We start from the raw sequence: 11649 nt of genomic DNA on the forward strand, positions 1-11649 counted from the left end.
TACCTGCTTTCCTGGCTCCACAGAGCAGAAACGATGTTCAACCCGTGGCTCACCTGGCAGGTGTGTCCATCCAGGAAGCATTCCTGCTTTAATTACCGGCGTTTCCCTGTGTGGGGCTCGACACACACACACCACACGGTGTGGAAGTGTGTGAGCTGACCCATGACCACATCAGGAGGCAGTGATAGTCTGCTGCCCTTACACACACACACACACACACACACACACACACACACACGCACGCGGTCTTGAAGACGAGTCACTCAGCTGTCAGTCTCGCCACATATGGCAGATGAGGCGCTCAGCAATCTCAGTGACAGGCACAAGATGTCCTGCACTGCCAGGGGCGTGCACACTGACACTGCGCCACACACACACACACACACACACAGAAAATGTAGCTCAGCCAGATGCGCTCAGCTGCGAACCATGCCTAGTAGTCAAATATATGTTTTTCGGGATGAACAGGTTGCCGTGGAGTCGGAGGCCACAGCAGAGCGAGTGATCTCTTGACATTTTAGCTAATCCCTTCTAGCTTGTGGTTTCTTGCACATTTGCGATATTTGCTAGCAGCCAGGATTGGCTTTTTCACATATGCAACCTGTCATGTCGGATCGGGCGCCGACATGGCGCGGAGCGGGCGCGCCGGGGCTCGAACACTGAAATGGACTGTGATTGGATGTAGATGACACGGCCGGCTCGGGGCCGCCCGGCCCGCCGCCGCTCTCCCACTGGATTCTTCAACTGCTCCGGTGTCTCATGCCTTGGCAAGCCTGTCTCCGTGAAGCCGGCGGCGTTCCCAGACTGCCGGTGATCCGCCCCGTCCCGGCGCCGTGTCCCTCGGCGCGGAGGCGTCTCGCCGTGGCAGATGTCACATGCCGGTCTGCTGCCTCCTCGCTGAGGTGTGATTAGTCATCGCCTAACTTTTCGGGGCGACATTTAAAGAATCCTCGTGTGTGTGCTGGTTTGTTTACGGGCGCGGGCGGGGCCGCCGCCGCGTTGCGTGGAGGGAGCAGGCTGTACCTGCCGCGGCCCCCCGTGCTGGTGGCTCTGGGCGAGCACACGGTACCTGTCAGAAGCGGTTAGAGCCCCGTCCGGCGGCCCTGCCCGGCACGGCGCATCCCGTCAGACGCCAACTGAACTTTTCACTTGTCAATGCTGAAAGGTTAGCGCCGGAATCGGCGGCGACAGATGCAGACGGATGGATGCCTCCCTGGCATTTCTGAGCAGGGCTGCTCCACGTCACCTTGACCACCTTGTCCCCGCCCCCTCACCACCTCGCTCCTCGCTCAGCTCTGTCACAACCTCTCTTTAGCCCCTCCGTTTCCTTTTCACATCACATCCGTCTGGTCAGGTAGCGGCTCACACATCTGGCTGCTTTGCACTGATTTCCCCCCTGAGCGCTCAGGCTAATGCTTGTTGTCCGGTGACAGACACGACGCCCTCGCTCGCTCGCTCTCTCTCTTGTGGTTATTGGTTTTTACAGCTGATTTTTGTTTGTAGTTGATGAAATCGTGAGAAGAGTTATATTGTGAGCCCATTGACGAAGTCTGCAGCGCACAAAGATGTCGTCTGTCTGATCACTCGTCTGGATTAACCTGGTGTATGGGCTGGCAGGGTTATAGTAATGCTTTAAATAATGATTTGACAGTTTGAAGAAATATGTTCCTGACTCCAAAGTCAGACTGTAAAGCGTTCCAGAGCTGCTCTCCGTGGTGCTGAGACTGGCAGGAGGAGCAGAGAGGTGGAGGAGGAGGAGGTCTGTATATCTCCTCTGTAGCGACTCTAACAAAAAGGTAAAACCTAAATTGTCCCCAAAAATGTTATTGGAAACTAAGGAAACCAAGACAAGCTGACATTCATCACACTTTTCACTATTTGTGGCATCAACAGACCTGCTCATGAGATACATTCCTAAATTTCCTGGGTAAGACATGTTGCCACAGTCTTGACCTGGTCCTCGGACACGACGACCCTCCACAGTGTGGCTGATGAGGCTGTCCTCGCTGGTTCTCAGTGTGGTGTTTGTGCTTCTCTGGGACGGTCAAAGCGGAAGTATCGCTCTTTTCTTCTTTGATGTCTACAGATCCAGCAGGAGCAGCATGTGTTGTGTCGTCAGCACACCACAGCTGGGTTGGGAGAAATGGGGAGAAAGCCAGAGCTGAGCTGTTTGTAGCCATGAGAGAATCTAAATGTTGCTGAGCGCTGTGTCTGCATTCCCAGGTGGAATTAAAGATGAAGTACAACGACCAGCACTGCAGCTCCAGAGGCCTCCTCTCCGGCCACCGCTGGTACGAGATCCAGGCCTACAGAGCTCTGAACCAGGCGCTGGGAAGGTGAACGACTCTCCTGTCCTCCCTGAACGCGTCTGCTTCAGCCCTCCATAGCCAGCTGCTGCTTTTCCAGGTGCATCCGCCACCGGAACGACTGGGGAGCTCTGGTTCTGGTGGACGACCGCTACCGGAACAATCCCAACAAGTACATCACAGGTAGGGCTTGCGGCCCCCCCTCCGCCGACACTAGATGGCAGTAGCTCTCCACGCTCCGTCTCCACAGGGCTGTCCAAGTGGGTGCGCCAGCTGGTCCAGCACCACCACACCTTCGGTGACGCCATGCAGTCCCTGAGGGCCTTTTCCCACGAGCAGCGGCAGCAGGCGGCGGCGGCGGCGGCGGCGGCGGCGCCCGGGGCGGCCCCCGCTCGGAGCCGGACCCCCGGCCTCCTCACGCTGCCCTTGGCCAGCTCACACTCTCCTGGAGCCGCACACAGTCTGATCCAGATCCCAGCCACACCGGAGCAGACCGGCCCCGCCACCCCCCACACACACCCACACACACACCCCCACACACACCTGAAGCATGAACAGAGTGAGAACACAGGTGAGAACCAGTCCCGATTAATAATCCCCGCCGTCTGATATCCAACACACACACACACACACACACGTGCGCGCACACACACACGGTGTGTGCAGTAGTGATAATTTCTTGTGTTTCCTTGAACTCTTCGTGTTCTTGGTGTTTTATTTGTGCCATTAAACATTGACCCGCTGTCAGCGGCACAGTGGGCCGGCGGTCCTGCGCTGCGGCGGCCTCACCCTCATGTTTCCACGCTCTGAGCCTCCATGTCGGCGTGTTTACCAGTCGGTCCCGCTGCTCCTCGTGTTCGAACGGATCTTATTCCACTGCATCGTTTCATTATTTCATGAGGCGCTGACCCCAGGACAGAAGTCTGAGTAACAGACATCCAGCCAAAGTGAAGGAAGCGCTCCACTTCTGAGTCACACGATCCAGCAGAAGAAGAGTCGCCGGCCGACCACGGAGGCAGAGCAGAAGTGCTGTTGGTTCGTTTGTGTGCGTACCGGACAGCGTGGCGGCAGCGATGTGGTAAAACCTGGAAGATGGCGCCCCGTGGAATGGCGGCGCTCCTTCGTGAGTGGTGACATTTAAAGCGGGGGGGGGGGGGGGAAGGTGCGTATCGGTTTTCAGGCTCGGGGGGCTTCTGCCTGCGACATCACCTTCTGGGAATCCTGGACGTGTTTGCTCGCGGCCTTGGCGTGCCCCCTTTGTCCTCGGGGGGTCAGGGCGAGGTGGAGCGCTTCGCCCGGCCCCCGCCCGCCGCCCTCCCTGGCGGTGGGGGCTGGGATCAGAGGAGTGGCTTGCCTCATTACTGTAAGGTCTTTTGCGTGCCTGAGTGGCGCTGAAGCGAGCTGATGAGCAGATGTTGGACTGTTGCTTTTAATTAAATCCCCTTAACCTTTGTTTGGGGTATATTGAGCGTGCGCCCGCGTTTACTTCATCTTTTTGGCACAACAGCCTCGCAGTCACTGCATACCGGCTCCATTTCCCGGTACGGCCGAAACGTGACCCCGTTTAGCTCTGAGGAGGAAAAGTATCTGCAGGTTTGTTGTTGAACAGAGCTGAGCTTCTCTCTTCTTGTTGCAGAGCGTTTGGAGAAGCTTCGCGGTCCCTCCTCACAGAAACCGCCGCCTCGCTCCCTCTTCCCCATCTTCACCTCCAGCCCCGTCAGCACCCGCTTTAAGACCCCCATCTTCACGGGAAGCCCCCCCACAACGACCAGGGAGGACAAGGAGAGCCTCCGCAGCCCCCACCCACCGGCCCCCTCAAGTCCTGAACAGGAGCCCACGGAGGACCCCCCCTCAGCTGACGGTTCAGACGAGGAAGACCACACCGTCTTCTTCACCCCAGAGCTGTTCGAGGGTGAAGAAGAAGCTGACAGCCCAGAGGAGGAGGCCGAGGTGGCCGCAGGGCCGCAGAGCGCCGCCCTGCTGGCAGAACCAGGCCCAGAGGCTGCAGAGCCTCCAGAGGCTCCAGTCCAGGCAGCGCCGGTCAGTCAGGAGGGGCAGAGCAGCGAGGCAGGCAGCAGCAGGGCCCACAGGCTGTCCAGGTCCAGGCAGAGAGCTCCGCCCACTCCCACAGGTAAATAACCAGCAGCACCCCCCGGTCTGAGCAGGCTTCTCCACAGACACCACTCCCTCCGGGGCCCAGAGACCAGCGGTTCTCAGTGGGTGGGTCAGGGGGGGTGCCTGTTCCCAGCAGGAGCAAAAATCCTGCTTCACACTCAATCATCTGAGGCGAAAACGCCATTAAAGCACCAGATTGTACTGCTGCATGGTGACGAATAACAACACTAAAGAGAAACCCGCCAGGATCACAACAGGACCAAACTGTGCACCAGGAGTAACCAAGTACTTCAGAGAGGAATCCCCACAAAGGGAGACATAACTGCTGCTGAGATTAAAGATGTTGGCTCAGTTCGGCGCCCCGTTGGCCCAGAAAATACTGCTTTCTGCTGCCTGTGGCCTTTGAGCAGGGCTTCATATTAATGTGTTCACAGGACGGCGATTCTAAAACCGGGTGTCACCCGGGTGGACACAGTGTGTGGAGGGCGTCTCAGTCTGTCACCTTTGTGTGTGTTTAAATATCTATATCCTGTCAGAGGTGTGTGCGCGTGATTGAAGCGTCTGATTTCAGTTTCTCTGTCTGTTCCATATTCCGGAGATTGACCGTTAACAAAGTGGAAAAACAGTTTAATTTGCTCGTCTTCATCACTTCTGCTCGGCCGTTCGTCTACGAGAGTCCGGCTCTTGATTGCTGGCTGTGGCGGCGTGCTGGAGGAGCCTCGGGCGGAGCCGATCCGTCTGGGAGCAGCTCCTCATGCAGGGCGACAGCTCGTCTTATTATGGTCTGTCCTCCGCTGAAGCACACCTCACTAACCTACAGCGCCCAAACCGAACGCCATTAGCAGGACTGCAGAAGCATTTATCTCCTAATGATGTGTTTGTGGGGAGGCTTCAGACATGCCTGATTTAACCCAATCCAAGACTTTCTTCCTTCTGATTTCTAATTATCCGTCATAAACAAACGGGCTTTTAGCGTGTAAATACATTCACCTCGTTGAATACTGGGAATGACATGAGTACTGGCAAGTCGCAATAAAATTCAATTCATGATTTCTGTGCTGCTGACTTTTATTACTGCGTCATAAAAACTGAGCAGGTGAAGCTGAGAGGTGAAAGATAAGTGATGTGGACCTAAAACTGTCCGCGTCAGCTTTTTATTTACTCAGCTTTCACCAGCTGGTACTTCTCTGTGTTAACCTTGCTCTCCTGCACCTGATGGTCCAGCGGATCAGACCGGCCACTCATCACTTTGTTTTCTGTTTGGGTCACATTAGTAATCATCAGTGGAACAAACCTCACGCTGCTGGTGACGGTGAACTGTTCACTACAGCCTGACGGTGAACTCTTCACCATCAGACTACCCAAATGTAGTGTAGCCCCGCGCCTCATCTTGCAATCTGAATACACTTCATCATGTATGGCTTCACTGGGAGCAGCCGGGCTTGGGGGATCTGGGTTCTGGCGTCCAGGCTGTCCCCCCTCCCACTGGGCAGGTGGATTGGTGGAGGGTGGAACATGAGTGTTAGACAGTGTGACGAAAAACACAGAGTTGACTTTGGCTAACGTGGAGCCCAACTTCTGCTATTCTAGTGAAGTCTAATCATGTAGTAAGGACTAATACTTTGTAGTATAATCAATAAAATTTGCTTCAGGTCTGCATCCTAACATCATGGCGGATGTTGTTGTTCAATGATGAACTGATTGTCTTTCACGCCACTTTACTGTAATAAGTTTATTATTCAGATGTTTGCAAGCTGCATTTATCTGTCACACCTTCTGAAATATGACATTAGCTTTACAGAGCTCAGCCTCGTCTCGCCCATTCGTTTTATATACCGTTTGTACAGAGGCTTATTGTTGAGACTGTGTGTGTGTGTGTGTGTGTGTGTGTAATCAGCACTTTAAAGACCACATTTGATTGAGCCTGAGGAGCGGATGTGGTCTAATCAGGCCGATGCTTAATGCAGAATCATCAAACGGAGACACGACGGTGACATTAAACATGATTACACTGATGTGATTTGTCTCATTACAGGACCGACTTCACCAATGTGTGATTTGCGTAGGCGAGCGGAGAAGACAAGTGTTCCATAAAAGCCTTTCTTTGCCCATCAGCTGCCTCCCTAAGACCCTTGTATATGTAATCGTGCATGACCACTCGTTAACATAATCAAAAGTCTGAGCGTGGAGAGGCCGCGGATGTGTGTTAAAAGCACTTAATAGGGTTCCCTACATTACTGCAGGACCCGGTAATGGCTGCGAATGACTGTTTTCTGCCATTAACCTCACTCAACCTCTCCCCAGCAATCATTAAAGCTACACTAAGAAAACATTTTGATTCTGGAACAAATGTTGTGACCGAAAGAAACAGGATGTGGGGACCAAACCTGGCCAAAGCAGGCTTCAGTCCTGGCGCTGCACAAAGTACAAATATAGAGGAGAACGCGGCCTGCAGTGTTTCAATCAGACTTAATGTGTTTACTTTGCACTGTTTCTGAGGTTTTTGTGTAAAAGTGTGAAAAGCTGTTGTTACCTTGACATCCAGCAGAACTTGTTTGTTTTGGTTCCATCAAAGTGTCCAGTGTCCGGATGTTTAACGGTCCACCTCTGTTCACGCTGACAGGCAGAGGCAGTGGAGGCAGGCATGTAGGGACAGTCGGTGCGCGCCGGATTGAGACCAGGAGCAGTCAGAAGAGGGCGCAGCAGACCGGCGCCGCCGACGAGGTCAAAGGTCGGAGGATCAGGTCGTCCAGAGCGCACAGCTCAGAGAACAAACAACAACTGGAGTTGTCAGAGACTCAGGAAGTAGAGAAACACTGTGGGCGGAGCCTGAAACCCGGTCAGCGGTCCAGAGGAGAGGCAGGGAGACGGTCTGAGAGTGTGAGGAGACTCCAGGGTCCCGCCTGTCCTGTGTTTGAACTTATCACCCCGAAGCAAGAAGCTGGAGGTAAGCCCTGTGAAACTGGAGCACAGACGGTCCTGTCTGGTCGCCAGCGCTGTCCGACATGTTCTGCAGACCAGGACAGGGTCCATCCAGAGGTCCAACAGCAGCACGGCCAATAGGAGTACCGCACTGACCTTTAGTTACTGCTGCTGCAGAGTACTTATTAAATGACATGAGGCTGAATTCATGAAAAAATAACAGTGAAGCAGTTTCACCTTATCAGTGTTTTTAGAGGCATAAATACAAAACAAAATAAAGAAATGTCCTCTGGGAAAATGAAGATACGAGTGTTTCATCATTACAAGACAGATGAGCTCATTTGAAGCTACAACATAAAACCACACGAAACAAGGTATTCTCTCTGGCCGTTTGTCAGGAGATCATGTTAAATAACCAAGTTATTTCTTGTATAAGTACACGGCTGAGGATGTTCCTTACTTTTCATGATAGTCTGAAATGTGCGTTTTTTTAAACGTGTAACTTGGTGGTGAGCGCCGCGCTAACAGCTGCTGCTGAATGAAGCCTTGATTCGACCTTGTTTCGACTCAGCTCTGAAGGTGCTGAGATCTTACAGGCTGAGACGCAGGAGGGTGAAGAGGACGTCTCCACAGGTAAAGGAGCAAATCCCAGATGAATGCATGAGCTGATCCGCTCAGGTGTTCCCTACCTGCTGATGACGTGTCTGGACTACAAGGAGGATCAGTTCAGTGTTATTTGTGTAGGGCCAAATACAAACGGTCGATTCAAGGATTTACAGAGAAAAAAAACAAAGCAATTCCACACCAGGACATGATGGACAGGAGAAAAAAAAAAAAAATCCCTTTTTAAAGGCAAGAAACCTGCAGAACCAGACTCGGAGAAGACTTCCTTCTGTTCCGGTCTGGGATTAGGGGACAGAAAGAGAGACAAAGTTTGGACAGACAGATTGTGAGGAGGGACTGAAACTAGGTCCGGGTCGGGTGGAGGTTATTTCCTGTTCAGACAGAAAGGCGTCCAGAAGGTGAAGAAGGGATGCTTTGATTCCGAAGCGAGAGCTGCGTTAAGGTTAGCATCTGGAGCTCTTTGGAACAGATTTACAAAACATTTCAATTCCACATTTTTCAAAGCTTGTTGTTTGAAAGGCAGTCATGAAGGGTCTGATGGTAACAGAAGTCCCACACGATCAATACGCTCCCTGATGACGGTGTCCCTCCCAGAGCTCCGCAGACCAGAGGCCCTGTCCTCCGGGACTCTACTGCTCCGGCTGTGGCGAGGAGCTGCTTCCTGTCCTCCACGGTAACTCTCTCGTGAACAGGCAGCCGCGGCGCAGCTCTCAGTTCACCACATGTGGCTGTGATGGTTTCAGGACTGCTGCGGAGCTCTGCGTCTGAACGTCTTCAGCTTTTCAGAGGAGACCCACCAGGTCCGACGCGGCGCCGCCACTGTTCGCATCAGCCTTCACGCTGTGACGGCGAGCTGCTGGTGGTCAGAGACGTGTCCTCCCTGCAGGTCCTCAGGACCGCTCTGCAGCACTACTGCCACCGCAGCTGGACAGGTGAGTCCCATGAAGACCACGTCCCGTCCGACAGGAACACTCCGGGGACCGACAGGACGGTCTGCCGGACCAGCATGCTTCAGCCCACCGGTGGGTGCTGTTTGTTTTGGTAGACAAACCACACACACGTTTGCAGAACAACACACTCTAGACGCTGATAATGAGGAGCAGGAGAACTTTACTACCGCCGTGGTTTTACAGCCAGGATCAGCCATTTGGAGAGTTTTGAAAAGTTCCCCGCTGGGAGCTCAAAAAGTTGTGTTTTCAGTGTCTGGGAGCTCCTGAACAGGTTCTGTCAGGCCGGCAGTCTCATGTCCTGTCGCTGGTTGTCCTCGTCCAGGGTATAACGCCGTGTGGAACCCGCAGGACGGTTCTGTCACCAGGTTCCTGCAGTGTAAAGGCTGCTGCTCTCAGACAAGCCCGGGCTCTGTGGCGGTAACAGCTGCCGAGGTCCAGTTCCCTGGAGGCCTGGACCAGGACCAGGTACGTTCTGCCGATCCCCGGGAGCCTGTCTGGGGGGGGGCTCTCTGTTGTTTGTCACTTGGACTGCAGTTCCCTTTTCAAACACCGGGTGTTGATGGCACTGATTGAGCATTTAAATGCCATGAAAACTAATTTATAGACCACATTTCAACAATACACAGCGGCAGTTCGACGCCATGAAGCGCCTCCACACACCCTCTGCATGAAGCTACGTCACCTCCAACTGCCTCAGTCTGCCGCTCACAGCGCGGTGTGTGGCGTCTGGTTCTGGTTAGGCTGCTGGTCAAACTGCTGATTGTTGCTGGTTAAGTTTCTTCCTCCTCGTCTCGGTATATTGACAGAGCCTCATTCCCAGTAATCCTCTCCAGGTTGTATCGGCGTGAACGCTGCAGTGTCAGAGCCGATACTTGTGTCCTTGGTCAAAATCATCCTGACTTTATTCTTTAGAATACACTCAAAATGACTTTGGAGTACATGAAACCAATGTTTGTCCCAAACGTGTGTGTGTGTGTGTGTGTGTGTGTGTGTGTGTGTGTGTGTGTGTGTGTGTGTGTGTGTGTGTGTGTGACCGGCTGAGACCTGCTCCTGCTGAAGTGTTGTTCTCGGCGGATCTTTTCCTGCTGTTGTTTTGTCACTTGTACGTCCGACTTACCCCAAGTGGACACATGCCGTGCCAGGAGGCATATTTCAATCAATAACCGCCACCGCCGCCCCCCTCTCGCCCCCCCTCCATAATCCGACTTGCAGTGGTCAGAAAACACAGGCTCAGGCCAAAGTATGACGGCTTCCACAAACCCTCATTGATCTGCAAATCCTCACGCAGCCACTCCCCACCTGCCAGAGACCCGCTGTTCTTACTCACATTCATTCTGCTGTGGAAAAACACGTGTGTGCGTGTGCGTGTGCGTGTGTGTGTGTCTTGTCTTGCTGCCCGCAGACACACACATCTCTTCTTTAACGTGGCTGCCTCCCCAGACGCTGTTTTCTAGACAGGCAGAATTACATTTGGAGGGAGTGTGAGGTGTGTGTGTGTGTGTGTGTGTGTGTGTGTGTGTGTGTGTGTGTGTGTGTGTGTGTGTGTGTGTGTGTGTGTGGTGTGTGTGTGTGTGTGTGTGTGTGTGTGTGTGTGTGTTTAACGAGGTGGAGGACTGAGCATGGCTGCTCAGGATGGAGGTGTGTTCTCTGCCGCTCATATTCCTCCTCGGTGGCAGCACATCCACCAGATTATCTCTCAGATTATACAGATTAGCCCTGAATGACAGGTAAACTCAGGTTAAACTTTCAAATCTTTGCTGTTTTCTGACACCGAGGCAAAGAGGAAGCAAAAGTGTAGAAGTAGGCATCGTGAATTAAAGTTCAGTCCGAGATTCAGACGCACTGAACTAAACCTCTCAACGGCAGAGAGGACAGGAAATACCAAACGAATGTCGGAGACGATAGCAGCCTGTTAACAGACGCAGCGTGAAGTTTAGCTCTTTCTAACCAAAACTCAAGTTTATGTTAAATATGTATGACATGATAGATAGAACATGTCTGCATTTAATGAGAAACACTGGGAAACAGTGAAGAATGTCGGGATATTGACATTTTCCTTCATTAAGAAACGACACTCGGTTTAAAAAGAGCTTTAAGATGTCAGCAGTCCTAAATATGTGGAGTACGAGTCCTAACCTTTAGTTACTCACTGACCATACCGATATGAGTATGACTTAAGTACTCCAGATTGTGACTAAATGACATTTTTTTGTGTGGCTTTGTGTGGTCTAATAAACGTCACTAATAACAAATCTTTTAAATTTGTCTTCACAAATTCTTAAAAAAGAAGAAAAAAAAAAAAAAGCCCCGCAACATGGATTTCTTTGGTTTTTAAATTTTCCCGCTCCAGCACCTCAGAAAATGATGGGACTTGAACTTTTTTATTTCATCAGGTAAAATAAAACCTGTTAAAACAGTTTTTATTGTTTTAACGTTGTAGTTTGTAACTTATTTGCAGTCATTATCGATGAAAACTCATTTATTTCACTATAGCATCTAGAAGATCTAAACTTCTCCTGATTCCTCACGACTCAAACCAATGAGAGCGTTTCCTTTCTATAAAACACATCAGATGTAAAGGTCTCTAGGAATCTTTGAGGAAAGCACAAATGAAGCGTGAAGCTGGTGCTATACGTGCTCACTGCTGCTCCAGGTTGTGGCAGAATGACTGTAGCTGGTGTCACATGTACAGTGGTGCTGCCGGTGCTCATGAAATGGATTTCTTTAATCTG

The 11649-nt window shown here is 52.1% G+C and overlaps 1 protein-coding gene across 1 annotated transcript in view; it reads left to right on the top strand.

Moving 5' to 3' along the window:
• brip1 (BRCA1 interacting helicase 1) overlaps window positions 1–5438 on the top strand; it is a 37631-nt gene extending 32193 nt beyond the window's left edge. The window contains exons 17-20 of the mRNA XM_030109322.1: window positions 2224–2336; window positions 2407–2489; window positions 2557–2877; window positions 3943–5438. Of these exons, the coding sequence (XP_029965182.1) occupies window positions 2224–2336; window positions 2407–2489; window positions 2557–2877; window positions 3943–4445 (1020 nt within the window). The 3' untranslated portion in view covers window positions 4446–5438. The remainder of the gene's footprint in view (window positions 1–2223; window positions 2337–2406; window positions 2490–2556; window positions 2878–3942) is intronic.
• The last annotated feature ends 6211 nt before the right edge of the window (window positions 5439–11649 follow it).

This window comes from Salarias fasciatus, chromosome 14 (assembly GCF_902148845.1).
Source record: "Salarias fasciatus chromosome 14, fSalaFa1.1, whole genome shotgun sequence".
Taxonomy (NCBI): domain Eukaryota; kingdom Metazoa; phylum Chordata; class Actinopteri; order Blenniiformes; family Blenniidae; genus Salarias; species Salarias fasciatus.